The following is a 24,374-nucleotide window of genomic DNA, read 5'->3' as shown; positions in this document are numbered from 1 at the left end:
CATTGATATAGATTGTAAATAGTTGATCCCTAACACTGATCCCTGTGGCATTCCACTCATTACACCTTGCCAACCCAAAAATAGCTCATTTGTCCCTACTCTTTTTCCTGTTAGCTAAGCAATCCCCCATCCATGCTCATATGTTACCCCCTACACTATGAACTCTTATTTTGTGTCATAGCCTTTGATTAAGCACCCTGTCAAATGCCTTCTGTAAGTCTAAGTACAGCTCATAACAGTTCCCCTTTATCCACATTGCTTGTTACTTCCTCAAAGAACTCCTAATAAATTAGTCAAGCATGATTTCCCTTTCACAAGTTCATGCTACCTGATTGCATTAAGATTTTCTAAGTGCCCCGCTATAACCTCCTCAATTACAGATTCCAGCAATTTCCCTACGACAGATGTTAAGCTAACTGGCCTGTAGTTTCTTTCTCTCTCCTTCCTTTCTTGAATAAAGGAATCAAATTTGCTATTTTCCAATTTGATGGACCTTTCCAGAATCTAGTGAATTTTGGAAAATTAAAACCAATGCATCTACTATCTCAGCAGCTACTTTTCAGACCCTAGGATGAAGTCCACCAGGACCTGGGGACTTATCAGCTTTTAGTTCCAATAATTTTCTCAGTTTCCTTTCCCTGGTGATTGGAATTGATTAAGTTCCCTGTGCCATTTCAGCTGTTGATGCGCACCTATTTTTGGGATGTTATTTGTTTCCTCTACTGTGAAGTTGGATGTAAAATATCTGTTCAATTCATCCGTCATCTCCTTATTTTCCATTCTTGTTTCCCCAGACTCGCACTGTAGAGGATCAACATTCTCTTTACTCAACACTCTTTCTTTTTAAATATCCTCAGAAACTCTTGCTATCAGTTTTTATATTTCCAGCTAGCTTTCTCTCATACTCTAATTTCTCCCTTTTAAATCATTCTTTGCTACTTGGTCTTATATTCTATCCAATCTTATAACCTGCCAATAATCTTTGTGAATTTGTGCACTTTTTCAATTTGATACTATCTTTAACTTGCTTGGTTAACCATGGATGGTACGTCCTTCCCCCAGTCTTTCTATCTCACTAGAATGTACCTCTTATGAGTATTCTGAAATATCTCCTTAAATGCCTGCCACTCCATTTCTACTGACCTGCCCCTTAACCTAATTTCCCAGTTCATTTTAGCCAGCTTTTGCCTTCATCCCCTCAATTGCTGCTCAATCCACTGCTCTCTCCCTTGAACTGAAAGTGAAATTCAATCATGTTATGACTACTGCAACCAAGGGGCACTTTCACTATAAGGTCATTAATTAATCCTGTCTCATTGAACGTTGCCAGATCTAGAATGGCCAGCCCTGGTTGGCTTTTGCATGTGCTGCTCTAAGAATTTGTCCTGAAAACACACTATAACCTCATCTTCCAGACTCCCTTTACCAATCTGATTTGCGCTGTCTATATGTAGATTAAAATCACCTATTTGTGCCAGCCCCTATTTGCTCCTCCAACCTAGTGGCTTGTTAGGCCATTTCAGAGTCTATCATATTGCTGTGGGTCTGGAGTCACATGTAGGCTAAACCAGGTAAGGATGGCAGGTTTCCTTCCCTAAAAGCATTTGTTGAACCAGATGGGTTTTTTATGACAATGATAGTTTCATAATCACCATTACTAAGTTACTAGTTTTCAATTCCTAATTTATTAACTGAATTTAAATTCCACCAGCTGCCACGATGGGATTTGAACCCATGTCCCCAGGGTATTAAACTGGGCCTCTAGATTACTAGACCAGTGACATTACCATGATGCCACCATCTTGTTACCTCCTTGTTCTTCATTACTCATCTAAACTTATGATGCCATTAGATCTTTAACATCCACACAAGCAGGCAGATGGGGCCTTAGTTTAATGTTTTATCTGAAAGACAGCACCTCTGACAATGTAGCACTACCTCCTGGGATTTATGCGTCAATCAACATCTCAACTAAATCTGGCCATTATCACATTGCTGTTTGTGGGAGTTTACTGTGCACAAGTTTGGATACTGCCTTTCCTACATCACAATAACTACACTTCAAAAGTACGTAATTGGCTGTAAAGTACTTTTGACACGATTACTGATTGTGAAAAGCGTTATATAAATGCACATCCTTTTTCATAACTGTCAACCTGATGCTTGACTATTTTGTGGCACAGCACTCCCACGTTTGCCCACAAGTTAGTGAGAAGGACTTCAAGGCATCGACTGGGCTGGCTGTGCCGTTAGTGTGCCCAGGTCAAAGTCAGGTGGTCCAGCCGGCTTTATTTTTGTAGGTTTTTTTGTAAGATAAGCGAGGAAATACATTGATATGAAAGCAAAATGCTGCGGATGCTGGAAATCTGCAGTAAAAACAGAAAATACTGGGGAAACTCTCAGCAGGTCTGGCAGCATCTGTGGAGAGAGAAACAGTTAATGTTTTGAGCCTGAATGACTTTTTTTTGCAGAGGAAATACATTGAGTTTTCTTGTCTGCGGAGTGGATGTAGAGAAGAGAAAATGTGTTTGTATCTTGAGAAGATAAGAATGCTGTTACATACCTTGCCCTTGCACTTCATTTATATAGCACCTTTGGCTGCTACATTATAACAGTGTCTATACTTCAGAAAGTACCACGCTGTCTGAAATTTATATAAAGGCTCTCAATAAGGTACATAATAAACCCTTGACATGCAGTCTGAGCATGTCAGGGGACAAGTAGCAGAATGGATAGAAAGATGGCTGTGAAATGAGAGAAGGGTTTAAGGTACAAAAACAAAAATAGCTGGAAAAACTCAGCAGGTCTGACAGCATCTGGAGAGAGGAACACAGTTAATGTTTTGAGTCCTGATGATGAAGAGTCATACAGACTCGAAACTTTAGCTGTATTCCTCTCTGCAGATGCTGTTAGACCTGAATTTTTCCCAGCTATTTTTGTTTTTGTTTCCGATTTCCAGCATCCACAGTATTTTGCTTTTATCTGAGGGTCTAAGATAGCTGGGGAAGGTATTCCACAGGGGTAGGTGCTATTTGCATAAATGATTTGAAGTCAGGAATTGTACTATGCCAGAATATTCAGACAACACCAAATTGGAGGGTATAGTTAATGATGAGGAAGACGGAGATAAAATACAACGTTAGCAAGCTTGCAGAATGGGTGTGTAATCGGCAAATGAATTGTAATACAGATAAGTGTGAAGAGATGCATTTGGTGGGAGGGAAAATGTAGCCTCACCTTGGATAATAGTCTAAACGGCCTAGAGGTGCAAAGGGATTTACAAATCAAAAACAGCACTGCAAGATCAAAGCACTGTTGTAAATAGGAAACACAGCAGCTAATTTGCCCATAACAAGCTCTCTCAAACAGTAATCTGATAACCAGATAATCTGTTTTGTGATGTTGAAAAAAGATAAACATTGCCTAGAACACCAAACACCTCCCACAAACACTCCCCTCCTCTGAGGAAGTTGCTATTGGATTTCTTGGTGACGATCTTATATTGATGCCCTCTGGTTATGCATTGTAGCTGTGTGTTCTGCAAAAAGATAACATTTTGTGTAGTTATACAGACCTAACATTACGCCTACAGAACTAACCTCCTGGCTTTTCAAATGCTCCTTTTTTATTACCACTTATGTTTATGCCACTGGTTTCGTGTGCTTGAAATAGGTACGACTGGCAGTTGTTTTTTTTACTTATCCGTTCATGGGCTCTGCTGCCTTGAACCCCTGCAGTTAATGTGATGTAGGTACACCCACAGTGCGGTTAGGGTGGGAGTTCCAGGTTATTAACCAGCTACAGGTGGTTAGACTCTCTTGTATGAGATGGTCATTGTCTGGCATTTGTGTGGCACAAATGTTATTTGCCACTTATTAACCTAAGTCTGAATATTGTCCTTACTGACTGCAGGTTTTTATTATAAATGAGTGGAGTGGACTGCTTGTATATAATGTTGAAATGCAGTGTTTTTTGTAACGTAGGGAAGAGTGAGAGGAATGCTCCAAAAAGGCAATGACCAGAGTTGTGTGTCAGGTGAGAGCATTTAACTTCCATGAGCACTATTTAGGAGCGTGTCTAATGTTCATGTCCCAGTGTAGATGGATGGAGGGAACTGTCTGCTCTCACACATGTCAGCTGGTAATTCAGTCCCACTGAGAGGCAGATGCACAATCAAAGCCATTCTACTCTGTACCCACACTGTGCATCATCACTCACTAGAAATGCCACATCACTCCTGCCACAGCTAGCAAAATTGATTGCTGCATGGTCGGTTCCAATAAAATACTGCAGAGTATTGAATCTTTCCCTCTTTTTAATAAAAGTGATTTCTTGCTGGAGACTTTTTAAGGTGGCATTCAGTTTGTGAATCCACACATTGTATTTGCAGGCTATTAATTCCACCTTGCTGCCAGCTCACCTCCAGCAGTTTATTTTTTCCAGGCTTTTAACCATTAAAACATTGAACACCTTTGCTCAACTTCTCTGGGAGGGGATCCTAACCCATCGTCTCATTCAACTCATCTTGTCCAACTTGTGCCGCGTTTACAATAACCATGTCTCCTCTGATTTTCAGGTTCTCCTGGTACAATTGTAATTATTATTTATTCCCTCACACCATCACTGTCCTATCAGATTTTGTTTTCTGCTATTTTTATTCATTCATTCATGGGATGTGGGCATCGCTGTCTGGGCCAGCATTTATTACCCATCCCTAATTGCCCTTGAGAAGATGGTGGTGAGCTGCTGCCTTGAACCGTTGCAGTCCATGTGGTGGAGGTACACCCACAGTGCCCAAGCCTGGATATTGTCCAGGTCTTGCTGCATTTGGACATGGACTGCTTCAGTGTCTGAGGAGTCACGAATGGTGCTGAACATTGTACAATCATCAGCGAACATCCCCACTTCTGACCTTATGATGGAAGGAAGGTCATTGATGAAGCAGTTGAAGATGGTTGGTGAGATGACTGGCCTGCAACAACCACAACCATCTTCCTTTGGGCTAGGTATGAATTCAACCAATTGAGAGTTTTCCCCCTGATTCCCATTGACTCCAGTTTTACTAGGGCTCCTTGGTGCCACACTCTGTCACGTGCTGCCTCGGTGTCAGGGGCAGTCACTCTCACCTCGCCTCGGGAGTTCAGCTCTTTTATCCATGTTTGAACCAAGGCTGTAATGAGGTCAGGAGCTGAGTGGCCCTGGCGGAACCCAAACTGGGCATCAGTGAGCTGGTTATTGCTGAGTAAGTGCCTCCTGATAGCACTGTTGATGACACCTTCCATTACTTTACTGATGGAGAGTAGATTGATGGAGCAGTAAGTGGCTGGGTTGGATTTGTCCTGATTTTTGTGTACAGGACATACCTGGGCAATTTTCCACATAGCTGGGCAGATGCCAGTGTTGTAGCTGTACTGGAACAGCTTGGCTAGGGGCACGGCAAGTTCTGGAACACAAGTCTTCAGTACAATTGCCGGAATATTGTCAGGGCCCATATCCTTTGCAGTATCCAGTGCCTCCAGCTGTTTCTTGATATCATGTGGAGTGAATCGAATTGGCTGAAGACTGGCATCTGTGATGCTGGGGACCTCCAGAGGAGGCTGAGATGGATCATCCACTCGGCACTTCTGGCTGAAAATTGTTGCGAATGTTTCAGCCTTATCTTTTGCACTGATGTGCTGGGCTCCTCCACCATTGAGGATGGGGATATTTGTGGAGCCTCCTCCTCCAGTGAGTTGTTTAATTGTTCACCACCATTCACCACTGGATGTGGCAGGACTGCAGAGCTTAGATTGGATCCATTGGTAGTGGGATCGCGTAGCTCTGTCTATCACTTGCTGCTTATCCTGTTTGACATGCAAGTAGTCCTGTGTTATAGCTTCACCAGGTTGACACCTCATTTTTAGGTATACCTGATGCTGCTCCTGGCTTGATGATAATGGTACAGTGGGGGATATGCCGGGCCATGAGGTTACAGATTGTGTTCGAGTACAATTTTGCTGCTGCTAATGGTCCACAGCACCTCATGGATGTCCAGCCTTGAGTTGCTACATCTGTTGAAATTTACCCCATTTAGCATGGTGGTAGTGCCACACAACATGATGGAGTGCATCCTCCATGTGAAGACAGGACTTCGTCTCAACACTGACTGTGTGGTGGTCACTCCTACTGATACTGTCATTGACAGATGTATCTGCAGCAGGCAAATTGGTGAGGATGAGGTCAAGTATGTTTATCCCTTTTGTTGGTTCCCTCACCACCTGCCGCAGACCCAGTCTAGCAGCTATGTCCTTTAGGACTCGGCCAGCTCGGTCAGTAGTGGTGCTACCTAGCCACTTTTGGTGATGGACATTTGAAGTCCCCCATCCAGAGTACATTCTGGGTACTTGCCACCCTCAGTGCTTCTTCTAAGTGGTGTTCAACATGGAGGAGTGTTGATTTGTCAGCTGAGGGAGGGCAGTACATGATAATCAGGAGGTTTCCTTGCCCATGTTTGACCTGATGCCATGAGACTTCATGGGGCCTGGAGCCGATGTTGTGGACTCCCAGGGCAACTCCGTCCTGACTGTAAACCACTGTGCCTCCACCTCTGCTGGGCCTGTCCTGCCGGTGTGACAGGACATACGCAGGGATGGTGATGGTGGTGTCTGGGACATTATCTGTGAGACATGATTCCATGAGGATGGCTAGTCTCTGAGACAGCTCTCCAAATTTTGGCACTAGCTCCCAGATGTTAGTAAGGAGGACTTTGCAATGTTGACAGGGCTGAGATTGCCTTTGTTGTTTCCGGTGCCTAGGTCAATGCTGAACGGTCCATCAGGTTTTATTCCTTTTTTTGTGACTTTGTAGCGGTTTGTTAAAACTTGAGTGACTTGCGAGGTCATTTCAGAGGGTATTTAAGAGTCAACCACATTGCTGTGGGCCTGGTGTCACATGTAGACCAGGTAAGGACGGCAGATTTCCTTCCCTAAAGGACATTAGTGAGCCACATGGGTTTTTTTACAACAGTCGACAATGGTTTCTTCATTAGACTTTTAATTCCAGATTTCTATTGAATTCAAATTCCACCACCTGCCATGGTGGGATTCTAACCCGGGTCCCCAGAGCATTACCCTGGGTCTCTGGATTACTAGTCCAGCGACAATACCACTACGCCATCACCTGTAGATGGTACACAATGCTGCTACTGTGTGTCGGTGGTGGAGGGGGTGAATGTTTGTGGATGAGGTGTCAATTAAGTGGGCTGCTTTGTCCTGGATGGTGTCAAGCTTCTTGAGTGTTGTGGGAGCTGCACTCATCCAGGTGAGTGGGGAGTATTCCATCACACTCCTGACTTGTGCCTTGTAGATGGTGGACAGGCTTTGGGGAGTCAGCTGGTGAGTTATTCGCCACAGGATTCCTAGCCTCTGACCTGTTCTTGTAGCCACAGTATTTATATGGCTAGTCCAGTTCAGTTTCAGGTCAATGGTAATCCCCAGGATGTTGATAGTGGGGGATTCAGTGATGGTAATGTAATTGACTGTCAAGGGGCAATGGTTAGATTCTGTCTTATTGGAGGTGGCCATTGCCTGACACTTGTGTGGCACGAATGTTACTTGTCAGTCCAATCCTGGATATTGTCCGGGTCTTGCTGCATTTGGACATGGACTCCTGTTCCCTGATGTGGCCGTAGCGTCACCTGATCTCTCATTACATATCAACCTGTCCATCCACCTTCATTCAGCGTTAGTTGGCTCTTGAATATTTTTTAAAAGACTTATTCGATGTGAGTTGAATGTGTGTTCGATAAAATGCTTTCTTTTTCTGCATTTTTGTATGCTTTTCCTCTCAGTTTTAAGTAGTCTCTTATCTATTTAGTCCTCTATGACTGCTTTTTTGCAAGTCAAGGTTTTGCTCTTTAGGGGGTAGAAACAGGTTCTGTGTCACTTTAAATCCATCTCTCTCTGATCTTCTGTCTTTTACCTGAATTGCCCAGTTTACTGCGGGCACACTCTGTCTCACCTTAGCGTCAACCTTTTTATTACCTCTTCAAAGAATTCTAAAACCTTGAATGTCCCTCTATGTGAAAGAGCCTCTGCAGACAAATGCCCACGCCGCTCCTCCCCCACCCCCATTATACTATTAGTCTTCACTGCCACTTCCAAAAACAGTGTAAAGGTGCTTCAGAAATTCCCTAGGTTGTTACCAGGAATGAAAGTTACAGCTATAAAGAGACTTGAGAATTAGCTAATTCAGTAACCCCACAGCTGATTTCTAATAAAAAGATGTTCATTCATCTGCGAGGACTGGAATGATGCTCGTTAACCATGCTTCCTCGTATCCTAGAACGAGGCACATTATTAAATCGTGGTGAGGAGGGAGACTACAGGCACTGATCTGAGATAAAAACAAAAAAACTGCGGATGCTGGAAATTCAAAACAAAAACAGAATTACCTGGAAAAACTCAGCAGGTCTGGCAGCATCGGTGGAGAAGAAAAGAGTTGATGTTTCGAGTCCTCATGACCCTTTGACAGAACGGTGGAAGGGTCATGAGGACTCAAAACGTCAACTCTTTTCTTCTCCACCGATGCTGCCAGACTTGCTGAGTTTTTCCAGGTAATTCTGATCTGAGATGAGTTGAGTGAGTGCAGCAGCAGTCATGGAGTACAATACAGTTGCTGGCTCCAGGGGAAATTGGAGCCTAAGACCATGGTTTCTTGTATCGAAGACACAGTATACGCAAGTTCTAGTCATAATGTTCACATTTTTTGTGTTTATTTCTTTACAATTGAAAAGTTTAGCTTTTGTGGCAAAATTTATTGAGGGAAAAAGCCATGAATGTGTCAATCTTAGCCAAATCTGTGCTCATCATGCTTTTATAGTTCTGATTAGTCAGCACTAGAAGCAGACCACCTTCCTGCTTTCCTAGCAGAGGTGTGGTTTAAGAAAAGTTAGAGTTGACAACTATCCAAATATTCTTTTTCTAAACCTTTGTCTAGGAATCCAGGGAAACTGTAACCATGAATAACTCATTGGATAACACTATGTCATTTGAGGAATACATTCGATTGAAAGCACGTACTATCCCCCAGCACCGAATGAAAGAATTTCTGGAGTCACTAGCTGCAAAAGGACCTGAAGCCTTACAAGAATTCCAGCAGGCCACCATGACTGTTTACCAACAAGGCGGAAACTGCATCTACACAGACAGCACTGAGGTAGCTGGCTCCCTGCTTGAACTTGCATGTCCTGTAACATCAACTGTACAACAGCAGGAGCACCAGATCCAGCAACAGGCACAGCAAATCCAGGTATGAACTCAATGTAGATCTGTAACTGCAGAGATTGTATAATATCCTAAAGTGGCACATGCAGAATTTTATGAGAATTCTATTTGGGATTTCGTAGTGGGAGATTGGGTGAATTTAAAAATTAATAGCTATAAAATGTCCGCTGCAGGCCAGGTTAGAATGTGTGCCTGTCTTATGGTCGGCAAATATGAAGCTATTCCAGTATCTGCAGATGCTGCCAAGTGACAGTGTGTAAATGAGGAAGTGGGAGTGTCCAAGAATAGATCTAGTTACAGTTTGGTGGTGGTGTGGGAGGTCTTCAGAAATAAGTCTGGGAATGAGAACCAAAATTGTTGCTGGAGATTTGCTGCCTGTGAGTGGATAAGTAAGAGTAGAACCAAGCAAAGACATTCCCATTCAACTGGACAATAGAGGAAAGGCATTGGAGAAGGATGGCGTGGATAACAGTGTCAAAGGCTGTGGGAAAGTTGAGGAGGGGTAGTGCAGCATGGTCACAATGGAGGAGGATGTTAATTGTGACTTTGGTTAGGACTTTGATTTAGTGCTTGATATTGAGAGATGGTGACAGAGTTGTTCAAAAGGCCATTGTGGATTTGGGTGAAGACAATACCTTCAAGAACTGTTGAGAGGGAATGAAAGTAGGAGATGGGGAGGCGAGGGCAAGGGGCCAAGAGTAGGTTACTGAAAAGGGGATTGATGGAAGTTTTGAATATGAGAATGACAGTACCTGAGGAGTGGAACCATTTACAATATTGGGTACAATGGGAGCCAAGAAGGGAGGTTAGTTTTTTTATTCCTTTATTCATTCATGGGATGTGGATGTTGCTCACAAGGCCAGCATTTATTGCTCATCACACCACAGTCCATGGATTGTACATACTCAGTGCTGTTAGACAGGGAGCTCCAGGATTTTGATCCATTGATGCTGAAGGAACAACAATCTAGTTCCAAGCAAGATGGTGTTTGATTTGGAGGGGAACTTGAAGATGGTTTTCCCTTGTGCCTGCTGCCCTTGTTCTTCTAGGTGGTAGAAATCACAGGTTTGGAAGGTGCTGTCAAAGGTGCCTTAGTGATTTTGTAGACGGTACACAATGTAGCCTCAGTGCATGGGTGCAAATCGAACAGCCTGCTTTGACCTCTGTCAAGCTTCTTGATGAATGCAGCTCCAACAACATTCCAGACAAATGGAGAGTATTCCACCACTCTCCTGACTTGTGCCTTGAAAATGGTTGAAAAGGCATTGAGAAGTCAGCAGGTAAGTTACTTCCCACAAAATAGCCAGCCTCAGACTTGCTGCTGTAGCCACAGTGTTCATCTAATTAGTCCAGTTATGTTTCTGACTAATGGTGACCAAGATGTTGATGGGGGATTTTGGTGAAGGCCATGGGGATGTGGTCATTTCCCAGCAGTTGTGTGGCGAGAATATTGTTTGCCACATATCAGCTCAGGCCTTGATGTTGCCCAGGTCTTGCTTCATTATCTGAGGATCTACGAGTGGAACTGAACACTACAATCATCAGCAAACATCCCCACTTCAGTCCTTATGTTGAACAGAAGATTATTGACAAAGTAGCTGAAGCTCTTTGAGCCTTGGACATTAGCCTGAGCAACTCCTACAATAATGTTTTAGAGTTGCGGTAATTGACCTCCAATAACCACAGCAATCTTCCATTTGTACTAAGTGTAACTCCAGCCAGTCGAGAGTTTGCCCCCGATTCCCATTGATTGGACTCCTTGATGCCCCACTTTGTAAAATGCTGCCTTGATGTTGAGGACAGTCTATACCTTTTTGAAATTCTGCTCTTTTTCCATGTATGAATGAGCTAGTCTTGGCAGGACCCAAACTGAGCTTTGATGAGCAGGTGCCGCTTGATTAAACAGTCAGTGACACTACTACAGACTTGAGGGTAGACTGATGGGTTGGGACAAATGTGAGTGAAAAATATTTTGTTTCTGGAAGAATATGATTGCAGACAATTGACTATTTATTTGTTTCATCTAATCCCAGTGGCCAGCCTTTCAAATGCCTGACTTTTATTGTAAAATATAAAACTGCTAAAATATTTAACTGCATCTAATCATGACCAGCATGACAAAGGCTGGGAAGTATTCAGTGAATAACTTGCCTCCTGACTTACCTAAATCTCTCCTTCATTTACACCACACAAGTCAGGAGTGTGATGGAATACTCTCCACTTGCCTGGATGAGTGCACTGAACAACACTTGAGAAAGCAGCCTGCTTGATCAGTACCCATTCCATGACCTTAAACATTCACTGCCCCCACCACCAGCACACAGTGGCAGTAGTGTGTACCATCTGCAAAAGGCACTGCAGAAACTCACCAATGCTCCTACGACAGCACCTTCCAAACCTGTGGCCACTGCCACCTGAAGGACAAGGGCAGCAGGTAGATGGGAACCCCACCATTTGCAAGTTCCCCTCCAAGTTACTCACCACCCTGATTTGGAGCTATATTGCTATTCCAGTAAGTTCGCGGAAGACACGAAAATTGGTGAGGTGGTAAATAGTGAGAAGGATAGCCTTAGATTACAGGAGGATGTAGATGGGGCTGGTCAGATGTGCTGATCAGTGGCAAATGGAATTTAATCCAGATAAATATGAGGTGATGCACTGGGGCAGGACAAACAAGGCATGGGAATACATGATGAATGGTAGGACCCTGGGAAATACTGAGGATCAGAGGGACCTTGGTGTGCATATCCACTGGTCCCTTAAGGTAGTGGGACAGGTAGATAAGGTGGTTAAGAAGGCATATGGGATACTTGCCTTTATTAGCCGAGGCATTGAACATAAGAGTAGGGAGGTTATGCTGGAACTGTATAAAATGCCGGTTAAGCCACAGCTAGAGTATTACGTGCAGTTCTGGAAGCTACTTTGTAGGAAGGATGTGATTGCACTAGAGAGAGTGCAGAGGAGATTTGCCAGGATGTTACCTTTGGCTGCAGAGTTTTAGTTATGAGGGGAATTGGATAGACTGGGGTTATTTTCCCTGGAGCAGAGGAGATTGAGGGTGACATGATTGAGGTGTATAAAATTGAGGGGCATAGATAGGATAGACAGGAAGGAACTTTTACCCTTGTTGGAGGGATCAATAACCAGGGGGCATAGATTTAAGTTAAGGGGCAGGAGGTTTAGAGGGGATGTGAGGAAGAATTTTTTCACCCAGAGGGTGGTGGGAATCTGGAAGTCACTGCCTGAAAGGGTGGTAGATGCAGAAACCCTCATAACATTTAAGAAGTATTTGGATGTGCACTTGTGATGCCAGGGCATACAAGGCTATGGGCCTAGTGCTGGAATATGGGATTAGAATAGTTAGGGACTTGATTGACTGGTGCAGACTCGAAGGGCCGTTTTCTGTGTTGTAGATCTTTATGACTCCATTCCTTCACTGTCGCTGGGTCAAAATCCTGGAACTCCCTCCCTAACAGCACTGTGGGTGTACCTACACCACATGGACTACAGCAGTTCAAGAGGCAGCTCACGACCACCTTCTCAAGAGCAATTAGATATGGGCAATAAATGCTGGCCTTGCCAGCGAAGTGCAGTTTTGTTTCATTCATGGGATGCGATCAGTATGTCAAGAGTAATGCTTTTCTGTTTCCCAGCCATTGATGGGAGAATATCTTGTATGTGAAATGAGCTTGGGTTTGAGACTGAAGGTTCACAAATATTAAATATCAATGGAAAGCAATAATGGTGATGTTTCCTTGGAGCTGAGCATATCTCCAATATTTAGAGTAATACATGGTTGGGGATTGTGTGGTCTTACCCAAATGATGTGGTTCAGTGAGGTTGTTGCAGGTGTAAACACCAGAAAGTACTAACTAGCCTGTGTTTAAACACTGGGCTTACAATTTGGTCTCTGCCATGGGCTAGGAAAATGAACCCAGGCTTTTTCCTGTGATTGTAATCCAGTGACCTCTTTGGGAATTTGATACGCTGGATTAAGAGTTGGCTCCAGTTCTGCAACCAGAAAAGGTATGGTTCACCCTGGAGAGACTGATGCTATCTCCTAGGGATTTGTTCTCAGAATCACAGAATTTTTATTGTGCAGACGGAGGCCATTTGACCCATTGTGTCCGCACCGACTCTCCAAAGGACCATCGTGACTTCGTGCCAGTCTCCTGCCTTGCACATTGTTTCTATTTAAATAATCATCCAATGTCCTCTTGAATGCCTTGATTGAACCTACCTCCATCACACTTCCAGGCCGTGTGTTCCAGACTTGAACCACTCGCTGTGTGAAAATGTTTTTTCTCACATCACATTTGCTTCTTTTGCAAATCACTTTAAATCTGTGCCCTCTCATTCTTGATCCTTTTATGAGTGGGAACAGTTTCTCCCTATCTACTCTATCCAGCTGTATAATGATTATGAATGCTTCTATCAAATCTCTTCTTAGCTTCCTCCTCAGCCTTAGCTTCATAGCTGAAGTTTCTCATCCCTGGAACCATTCTTGTAAACTCTTCACTCTCTCCAATGCATTTACACCTTTCCTAAAGTGTGGTGCCCAGAACTGTGTACACTACTCCATCTGAGGCCTAATTAGTGTTTTATATAAGCTCACCATAACCTCCCTGCTCTTGTGCTCTATGCCTCTATTAATAAAGCCCAGGATACTATATGCCTTATTAACTGCTCTGTCCACTTGTCCTGCCACCTTCAAAAATCTATGCACATATACACTCAGTTCCCTCCGCTCCTACACCCACTTCAGAATTTCACCCCTTATTTTATATTGCCTGTCCATGTCCAAAATGTATCACCTTTCACTTCTCCGCATTGGCCCTTCTACTGTGACAATTTGTTCATGGGATGTGAACTTTGCTGGCAAGGCCAACAAGTCATTGTCCTTGAGGGGACAATGGTGAGCTCTGCTGCCTTGAACTGCTGCAGTCTGTATGGCGTAGGTAGTCACACAGTACTGTTAGAGTTCCAAGATTTTGACCTAGCAATGATGAAGGAACTTGCTGTTCTCATGAATGACCATGTCATTGATAATGGGAGTATGTTCAGTAAATTTGTAGAGGAGTGCAATCTAATAAATTTAGTTTTGCTGAGGAAGGGGCCACACTTTGACAAATGGCATTTAACCTAGATATACCTGGTGCCATGCATGTTGATAGGATCAACACAATACACAAAAAGGCAACAATACTGATAGAGGTTGAGAAACGGATTGCAATATTGTGTACATATCATCTTAAGGTTCAGGGCCTATGCTAAGAAACTGAAGCTAATGGTGGTGGGTTGTATTAATTGAATATTTCAGTGCATTAAAGAGGCTGCTGCTTATACCACATCTGGAGCAGTGCAGCTAGTTTTGGTCCCCTCAACTGGTGGGTGATGGTAAAGAGTTGGAGAAGGGTTCAGATGTGAATTTAAAGCATCTTAATTCCTCGGGTTTAAGGAGCTAGATCTGTTTACTCTGTATAGACCTAGCGTCAATGTGATTTTATCAAATAATGAAGAACCTAGATGATGGGTCTTTTAATAGATTTGGGAGAAACATGTGCTTTAAGAAAAAGTGAGAATAGATTAATTGTTAGGCTGCTTCTATCCCAGAGAATGGCCCTCTGACATGCCTTCATGAGGTTGCTAGGACGAATTGCATCATTGGAGGTACGTGGTTTCACAGATCACATTCGGCTTATGTGGTCTCGTAGACAAGTTTCAATCCTCTGACAGATTTGGAGAGGAATTTTCCAGATGCTTTTTTTTCTGCTTAATAGCCATGGGGTTTGGTTTGTTTTCTCCTTCAGGAGTTTAAATGACTGGAAGAATAGGAAATGTTTAGTCACAATGACCTAGCAATCACACAAGGCTTGATGGAGCTCCCCTTTCTCTGCCCGTCATTCCAGCATGTTTGCTGCAAGTGCACTTCTGTAGCCTATGGATGAGAGCAGGTTTAGACTTGGCTACTATGTACTCCATCACAGGCTGCTAACATTCAGCATAACCTTTCACATGTCAAATGATCATTCAGGAATTTTGGCAGATGAGAGAGTGAAAGAATGCAATTGATTTGTCATTTTCTGAGTAACCTACATTGTGCATTTGACACTTTCTTCCTGGACAATCAAAGCAGTTGGCATCAAGCGTTATGGTAACGCTTCTTGTCTAGTCAGTTCAACTAGGCTATGTTAGGTTTGGTTAGGATTATATTGTTTTACTTTCCTGTAACATTTCATGCAATGCATAAACTTGTTTGATTATACAAGCCAATTTTTAAAATTAAAATGGTGGAACTTGCCCAAAAAAGCCAATCATTAAACAAAAGTTTTCAAGATCGCTCAAGGTTATTGCAGAATCCGCATTTAAATAAAGTTTTACTGTGCATTAACTTAAAACTATTACACCTCCACCCTCATCCATTTCATGTTTTTAAATGGCTACAGATATTGGGCTAGGATGTTAAAAGGATATTATTCTGAACCCTTTTTTTAAAATGTATGTGCTTGTCATGTTTCTTCCAGGTTCAGGTTCAGGTGCAGCAATCGCCACAGCACGTCTCCACTCAGCAGCTGTCTCCCCAGCTCCATCCATCACCTGATCAGATTCAGGTACAGGTGCAGTCACAGCCAGTTACTGCCCAGCAGCAACAGTCTTCACAGCAGATTCAGGCCATGCATAGTCCTACCACAGCTCAGCAGCTTCAGGCCACTCAGATCTCTGTGCAACACATTCAGCCTTCCCAGCAAATGCAAACGTCAGAAATCTCTGATGAACACATTCAGCAGCAACAGATCCAAGCTCAGCTTGTCTCTGGCCAAACTCAGCAGATTCAGATTCAAACAGTGAGCACCCTCTCTCCCACTCAACAACAAGGGTCTCCCCGTGAAGGGGAACGGAGGTCCAGTACTTCAAATGTACTCCAACCAGTCAAGAAACGCAAGGTTGACATGCCAATCACTGTTTCATACACAATTACTGGGCAGCCTGTAGCCACAGTGCTGGCTATTCCACAAGGGCAGCAACAAGGCTATGTGTCTCTAAGACCTGACCTTTTGACAGTGGACAGTGCTCACCTCTATACAACAGCAGCTGGTACAATCACCAGCCCTAGTGGGGAGACGTGGGCCATCCCTGTGTATTCCACACAACCTCGTACTGATATGCAACAACAGACTGCCACACATGTAACCATCCCTCAGGAGGCCTACAACGTTGTGCAAGTAGGTTCACCTACTGCTGTAGCAGCTGTGAAGTTGGAGGACGATAAGGATAAATTGGTGACCTCTGGATCTGTGATGAAGAATTCTCACGAAGAGGTGGTTCATACGCTGGCCAATACCATCTTTCCAGCACAGTTCATGAACGGCAACATCCATATTCCAGTGGCAGTACAAGCAGTGGGAGGACCGTACCAGACACAAACGCAATCAGTGCAGCTCTGGGATCCCCAGCAGCAGCATCAGCCACAACAGCTACAGGTAAGAGTTGGGCTGTAAATTTTGGAAAAAGCACAGAGCAGTTGTAATCTGATAGCCTTATGTCATCACTTTGCTCAAGACAGTCCTAGATTCCAATCTGGGCCTGGGCTGTGCTGAGCTAGCCGGGCCAGGATCTGCAATTAGGTGCCTCCTGGATTAAAGAGCATAGGGGAAATAAAATCAGCTCTGCTTCTGGCTGATTACTAACAAGTAACACCCATTTTAAACTACTCATATGTGAATGTTGGGCAAAGGAAAGATCAGCTGTGACCCGTTCCCTGGGTCCAGACCCATGCCAACAATCCCTTTCTCAGCTTGTAGTTAAAGAATGGCTACCTTGCTGAGATGCTTGATGCTACATAAGGTCAAGGAGCTGTAATCCAACAAGAGTTTCTTTAATGACTTATTTTCACAGCCCTTCATGAATTGTGTATTTTTAACTTAAATCAAGTTTTGAGTGGTGGGTCTGAAACTGGCTCACTGTTGACTGTATGACGACGAAAAGTGCCAACATGAACTATAGAGGCAGCTGGTGTGGCTGAGGTACTAAACGAGTACTTTGCACCTGACTTCACTAAAGAGAATGCTTCCAATGTTTCAACAAAGGAGGTGGAGAAATTGGATACGATTAAAATAAAGGGGGGACTTAAAAGGGTGGCAGCGCTCAAAGCAGACAAGTCAATATGTCCAGATAGGATGCATTCAAGGTTGCTGAGGGAAGTAAGAGTTGAAAAAGAAGAGGCATGGTTACAGTCTTACAATCCTCATGGGATTTGTGTGCTTTAGATGACTAGAGGATTGCAAATGTTACATCTCTGTTCAGAAAGAGAAAGGATAAATACAGAAGCTAAAGACCAGCCTAACCAGTGATGAGGAACTGTTTTGAGGGGTTAAATCAGAGACAAAATTATCACTTGGAGAACATATGTTGATCAATGTCAGTCATTACAGATTTGTTGAAAAAGTGCCTGACAAGCTTGATTTTGTTCTTCAATGATGGAGGGTTGGTGCAGGTCGTATTGTTGGTGCTGTGTATATAGACTTTCAAAAGCTGTTTGCTAACAAGTCCGTAATGTAATTTATCAAAATTCAAATCGGTGTGATTAAAGGGGGCAGTGGTAGCAGAGATATGAAATTAACTAAGGAGCCAAAAGCAGAGTATTAGTGAACGTATGTCCAAACAGCAAGGAGGTGTACAACGGTGGTCCCTAGGGATCGATATTAGGGCCACTGCACTTTTCTGATCTCGATGTGCAGGACATAATTTCAGTTTGCGGCTGTCAGAAAGCTTGGAAATGTTCTAAACAGTGAGGAGTGTAGTAACAGACTACAGGAGAACACAAACTGGTGAAATGGGCAGACATGCTGCAGGTGGAATTTAATGCAGTAAATTTGGAACAAAATCTTTGGTAAGAATGAGGAGACGCATATAAACGAAGTGATCCAATTTTGGAGGAAGTGGAGAAGCAGAGATCTGTTGGTGGATCTACACAAATCGTTGAAGTGGGCAAGACAAATTAAAGCTGTTAAAGCCTATGGGATCCTTGGCTTTATTAGAAGGATCAAGTCAAAAGAAAGGAAGCTATGCTAAACCTTTAGAAATCACTGGTTAACCTTGGCTGGAGTATTGAGAGTTCTGGTCACCACAATTTAGGAGGGATGTCAAGGTCTTTAAAAAGGAGCAGAGGAAATTTACCAGAATGGTACCGGGGATAAGTTACTCTGGTTATGTGGAGAGATTGAAGAAACTAAAATTATTATTTTTAGAACAGTAGAAGTTGTTGTTTTTATTGATTCTGGGAATGCGGGTGTTGCTTATTGCCCAATTGCTCTTGAGATGACAGTGGTGAGCTGCCATCTTAATTACAACTGAGAGGCTTTTCAGAGCCCCTCATTTCAGAGGGCATTTTAAGAGTCAACCACATTGCTGTGGGTCTGGAGTCACATGTAGGCCAGACCAGGTAGGAATAGCAGATTTCCTTCCCTAAAGGACATTAGTGAACCTGATGGGTTTTTATGACAATCTGGTCACTACTACTGAGCCTAGTTTTTATTCCAGATTTAATTAATTGAACTTAAATTCCCCAGCTTCTGTGGTGGGATTTGAACTTATGCCTCTGGATTATTAGTCCAGTAACAGCAATTATCCTCTCGCACCCTGATTTAATAGATATTCCAAATTGAGAGATTTTGTTATGGAGCTATGGAGAAACTTATTTCCACTGGCAGTAGGAATCAGTAAGCAGAGAACCGATTTAAGATAGTTGGCAAAAGAACCAGAAGGCAAATAATTCTTTTTACGCAGTGAGCTGCGATCTGGAACGTGCCTCATGAATGTACCGCTGGAAGCATATTCAGTCATAACTTTCAAAATTCAAAAGCAAAATTGGACAAATACTTAAAAAGGAAACATTGCAGAGGAGGGAAACTAATTGGATAACTACTGAAAGAGCTGACACAGGAACAATGGACTGAATGGCTTCCTATATTGTACCAGTATATAATTTGGGAAGCTAGTACAGACAGGATGGGCCAAATGGTCATCTTCTGTGTTGTAACAATTCTGTGATGATCTTATTATCTTCTCTGTTTAAATATCTGATTTACGGACCATTGTCTTTATCTTATTCGTGTCATTTCAATAAATCTGCATGATCTTGTCTCAGTTTGCTGATGTTCCTGCAATTTGTGCTATTCCCATATCTCTCGATCTTGTACCTACTGAACTCCATGTATGTGTGATTCTGTGACGTTCTATATCTTCTGCCCTCTCCCTCAAACTCATTTTGTTTCCTCTTACTCTTTACCAAGACCTCAAAACATTGGAAGTCTCAACTCCCTTGGCCTTCCCTCCAACAACCCAAGGCTTTAACCACAAGCTTCGTGTCCATTTAATCACTTCCTCTTTATTTTCCCCCAGTTCCTTTAATGTACCCCTGCACAATGTGCTATCTAAATTTCTAAGTTTTATAGCTTACTATGAATTCTTATAAAACTTTTCGAAGGAGTAGGAAATAGCTAGATGCATGTTATATAGTTTTAAAAATTTGCAAATTGCTTTTTCAGAATACGCTCATGTATAAGGAACTTGATCTCTTATTCCTGCCTGATCTATTGTAGGTGATCCATTGATTACACTGAATATTCATTCATTAATTACTCAAAACCCTCTGGTTATCATCATCTGGCTGATAACCACATAAACACAATCCTAAAATATATCAAAACTATTACATAGTTGTAAATTCACTGCTTAAACTGTCCTGGGCTAGCATCCTGTTCTGAACCTGAAACAGATGCAAAGCTGTGATCATATATATTCATTCTTCCTATATAGAGCTCCAGTGGAAATGCTTTTGTCTGGTTTTTGCTACATCTGAAACATTGAGTTTGCATAATACATCTTTAAGGTGGCTGGAAATTCCTAAATGGACTGAATTCCAATCTGAACATTGATTTTCAAATGGAGTTTTAAGAATTCAAAACTTAAAGAGAAATAAATGTAACACCTCTTAATTCTTCATTATCCCTGTGCCTTAACAGAATTTGGTTATTAAAACAGTTCATAATACATTCTCCTCCATTTTTCTGGAAGAATCTGTTACCAATATGTAGATTATACATATTTCATTTTTAATTGGATCAAATTCTGGTTGTTGATCAAAAACCAAATTGAGATGTTTAATTCCTGAGCTACTGTACTTTGCCTTCAATTTCGCCCATACTAATTTAAACAATTGTGGGATGTTATGAACTTGAGCTAATGATTTATTGAGTTGTCAGCCTCTAGTAACATGTCTAGACACACACACCTGGATTGTAGCTATTTAATTGAACTTGCATATGGACCTGTGTATAACAAAAGTATGAGATTCATATTTTTGTGGCTCTCCTATTTTTGAAAAGTAAGAGTAGGACCCTAAGTTTTAAACCAGGGTATAGAGGAAAAAATACTCACAATCCTGGTGTCTGCAGATCAGAAACTTAGATTCCTGAACACAAGGGAAGAGAAGTTGTCTAGACTGGTTCCAAAGAGATGGAAAAAGACAATTACTGACTCAGCCTTGCCAGTAATTGGAATTCTTTGGCAAAAAACTCCTTATATTCAAAAACAGTTCTTCCATATAATTAACACATTTCTCATTTGTTTCATGTATTAGCATTTTGTGAAATAATTTTTGATATTTCTGATTGTAAAATTTAATGGCTGCCCATGCAAGCTTATAATGCCTGCCAATTTGAGCTGAGCGTAAAACATAGTATGAAGCAACTTAATTCAGTTAGCAGAGTGTTAATAAGCTAACTGTTAAACCCCGGATATCTCAACTCTGCAAGGGCAATTTACATTAATAAGTCTATTTCCATAAAAGCTTGAGAGAAAAAGGTTTGATATAAAACCCAAAAGCCTAAGGGAGCAATGTTACAGAAAAGAGTGAAACTCCAATAAGTGGTTTGCAGGGCCTCATCTATCCTGTACATACAGGATAAAGCAGCTTGAAATGCGTAGCCCATATTTGATTAGTCTCTTTCAGTTTTGTGCTGTTTTATAGTTATTGCTCTTAGCGGGTAAATGTTTCCTGAATTTACTAAGGCATTATAAGCATTCTGAAAGCATTTTCCTTTTTCGTCACTAGGCTCAATCAGTGCAGGTTGCTGAGGTGGAATCTCAACCACCTCCGCCTCCAGAAGTGCTTTTGCCAAACACCTTGAAACCAGAGGAAGGCCTTGGTGTCTGGAAAAGTTGGGCAGAGACCAAGAATGCAGAGTTTGAGAAGGACTCTGAGAACAGGCCAGCTCCAATTGGTAGTAAGTATTATCACAGCTGAAGTAAGATACTAATTTTTTTTTTTTATTCATTCATGTACAGTTAAATGCAGGAGTGTTTTGGGCTGTGTGACCTCAAGACATCTGGAACTAAAAATCTCAAGAGTGGAAACTTGGGCCAGAGATGCAGTTGTGCAGTGCATTTGAGCCTGCTGTGGTTTGGCAGATTATTACCAAGGATCTTAACTGCCTCAATTGGTAAAATGGAGCTGTGTAAAAAGATTGAACAAATCTTTCCGTCCCCCACCCCTACTTTTCTCAGAGTAGGGATAAATAAAAGTTTGGATGCATTATTAGGTGTTTGATTTGGTCATGAATTTCCAAAACTGTAGCTGCTGTTATTGAAGAGTTCAGTATTGAAGGTATTTCTTCAAAAGAGCTGATAATCAATTGGAGAAAATTATTCACCTTCAAAAGTAGTGCTGTCTCAGTTTTTTAAAGTTACATTAATATTGAATGTACAGGGAGGGCAAGCAGACCTATAGCTTTCTACCATGTTCTCCAGAAGTGTGTGCCAGTGCAATCCTAAATTAAGTTTAGCAAGAGGGGAGAGCATGGCGAGTCTTGAAAAGAGGTGCAAGACAGGAGAGGGTGGCGAGAGTTCACATTGAGGCTGGGTCAAGCCTATGGATGGACCACAACTGAAAAAGAATCAAAGCCTGATGTCACAGGGAAACAGGTAAGTGGTTGGTGAGTATTTTCCTTTGAAAATTAATCTAATTTATTAGTATTTGTAAGGTTTTATTAAGGTTTACCAGCAGAAGTAAATTGTGAGAGTAATTATATTTAATTCAGAAAATAAATTAATTAACACATCATAAAAGTGGCAGGGCAGGTGATGTGTTGTGACTGCATAGGTGGGACCTCCTGGACACCAGTGTGATCCAGGCCAAACATGTCTGTTTGTAGTAAGTGTCTGTGGCTTGAGGAGCTTCAGCTCAGAGTTATTGAGCTGGAGGCCGAGCTGCAGACACTGCGATGCATCAGGGAGGGGGAAAGTTACCTGGATGTTTTATCCCAGGAAGCAATCAGACGCCTTATGATAGGACCTTCTGATTTGGTTTATGTTCAGGGACAGGAGGGTGTGACTATGAGTGAGCCAGGTATGGGGATGTAGAAAGTAAAAGTGGAGGAGCCTTAACCCTTGCAATTGCCCAACAAGTTCGAGATTCTTGCAACCTGTATGGATGAAAGCAAGAGCTTCAAGGTGGATAAGCAAACTGACCATGGCACCATGGTACATGAAGCCATTCAAGCAGGGAGAGTTAATAGGAATGTAATGATGGTAGAGAGCAGTAAAGTCAGAGGGATAGACACAGTTCTCTGCAATCGAGAGCATGCGTCCACACGGCTGTGTTGCTTGTCCAGTGCCATGGTTCAGGAGATAGTGGCATTGTCACTGGACTACTATTCCAGAGGCCCAGGGTAATCCTCTGGGGACCTGGGTTCAAATCCCACCATGGCAGATGGTGAAATTTGATACCAACAAAAATCTGGAGTTAAAAGTCTGATGATAACCATGAAACAGTTGCTGATTGTTGTAAATACACACCTGGTTCACTATCGCTCTTTAGGAAAGGAAATCTGCTGTCCTTACCTGGTCTGGTCTACATGTGACTCCAGGTGCACAGCAATGTAGTTGACTCTTAAATGGCCCCTGAACAAGGACAATTAGGGATGGGCAATAAATGCTGGCCTAGTCAACGATGCCCACATCCCATGAACGAATAAAAAAAAAAAAATCTGCTCGGGGTCAGAGAGGGACTTGCAGTGGGAAGGGGAGGATGCAGGATCTGTACCGTTGGGGTGGCCTTCATCTGAACCATGCTGGGAAGTGTGTTCCAGCGAGTCATATAACTGGGGTGGCAGAGGGGGCTTTAATCTAAATAGTCGGGGGGGAAGGGTTCATGCAAGAGGAGATGTAGTAAATCAAAAGGTAATGATGAGATAACAGCAGGTTATCTACTTGGGTAATGAATCCAGAGTGTGGCAGGAAGGGACAGAATGTACAAACTTAAAAGTGCACCAGTAGATAAGGCCATAAATTGTAAAAATTGTAAAAAGGCAGAGTTAAAGTCTCTGTATCTTAATGTTCCGAATGCTGCATGTAAAATGGGTGAATTATTAGCACTGATAGCCATTTCAGAAACATGGTTGCAGGGTGACCAAGGCTGGAACCTGAATATTGAAAGGTATTTGACATTTCAAAACAATAGGAAGCAAGGAAAAGGTGTTTGGGTGGCTTGTTACTTACGGATATCATTAGTACAGTAGTGAGAGGTGACCTTGGCTCAAAAGAGCAAGATGTAGAATCAGTTTGGATTAAGATAAGAAATAATAAAGGTCACTTGTGGGAGTAGTTTATAGGCCCCCTAATGGTAGTTGCACAGGAAGAAATAAATGAGGCATATAAGAAAGGTACCCTAGTAATCAGGTGATTTAATCATCTTGTTGTTTGGGTGAATTACATTGACAAAGGCAAACTGGAAAATAAGTTCATAGTGTATTCGGGGCAGTTTCTTAGAGCAGTACGTTCTAGCACCAACCAGGGAGCAGGCTATTCTCGACCTGGTGATGAGCAATGAGATAGGATCAATAAATAACCTCAGACGAAAGGAGCCTCTAGGCAAAGCAATCATAACATGATGGAATTTCATCTTAAGTATGGGTATAAGACTGGTGTATTAAACCTGAATAAAGGTAAGTATAAGGGTATGAAAGCAGACTAGCTAAAGTGAATTGGGAAACTAGGTTGAAAGGTAGGACAGCAGAGATACAGTGGCAGATTTTAAGGAAACATTAAATA

At 42.4% G+C, this 24,374-nt stretch overlaps 1 protein-coding gene across 3 annotated transcripts in view; it reads left to right on the top strand.

The window, feature by feature from the left end:
• LOC121280169 (glutamine-rich protein 1-like) overlaps positions 1–24,374 on the top strand; it is a 64,099-nt gene that overhangs the window by 7,333 nt on the left and 32,392 nt on the right. For 2 of the 3 annotated variants that reach the window (XM_041191884.1, XM_041191883.1), the window contains exons 2-4: positions 8,977–9,288; positions 15,788–16,744; positions 21,379–21,550. In XM_041191884.1, coding sequence (XP_041047818.1) covers positions 8,998–9,288; positions 15,788–16,744; positions 21,379–21,550 — 1,420 coding nt within the window. In that variant the 5' untranslated portion in view covers positions 8,977–8,997. Of the gene's footprint in view, positions 1–3,983; positions 4,036–8,976; positions 9,289–15,787; positions 16,745–21,378; positions 21,551–24,374 lie in introns of all 3 variants that reach the window. The other variant, XM_041191882.1, reaches the window with a different exon arrangement.

The sequence above is a fragment of the Carcharodon carcharias genome, chromosome 7, assembly GCF_017639515.1.
Source record: "Carcharodon carcharias isolate sCarCar2 chromosome 7, sCarCar2.pri, whole genome shotgun sequence".
Lineage (NCBI taxonomy): Eukaryota > Metazoa > Chordata > Chondrichthyes > Lamniformes > Lamnidae > Carcharodon > Carcharodon carcharias.
The sequence above is the reverse complement of the archived record's forward strand: the minus strand, read 5'-3'. Positions and strand labels throughout refer to the sequence as shown.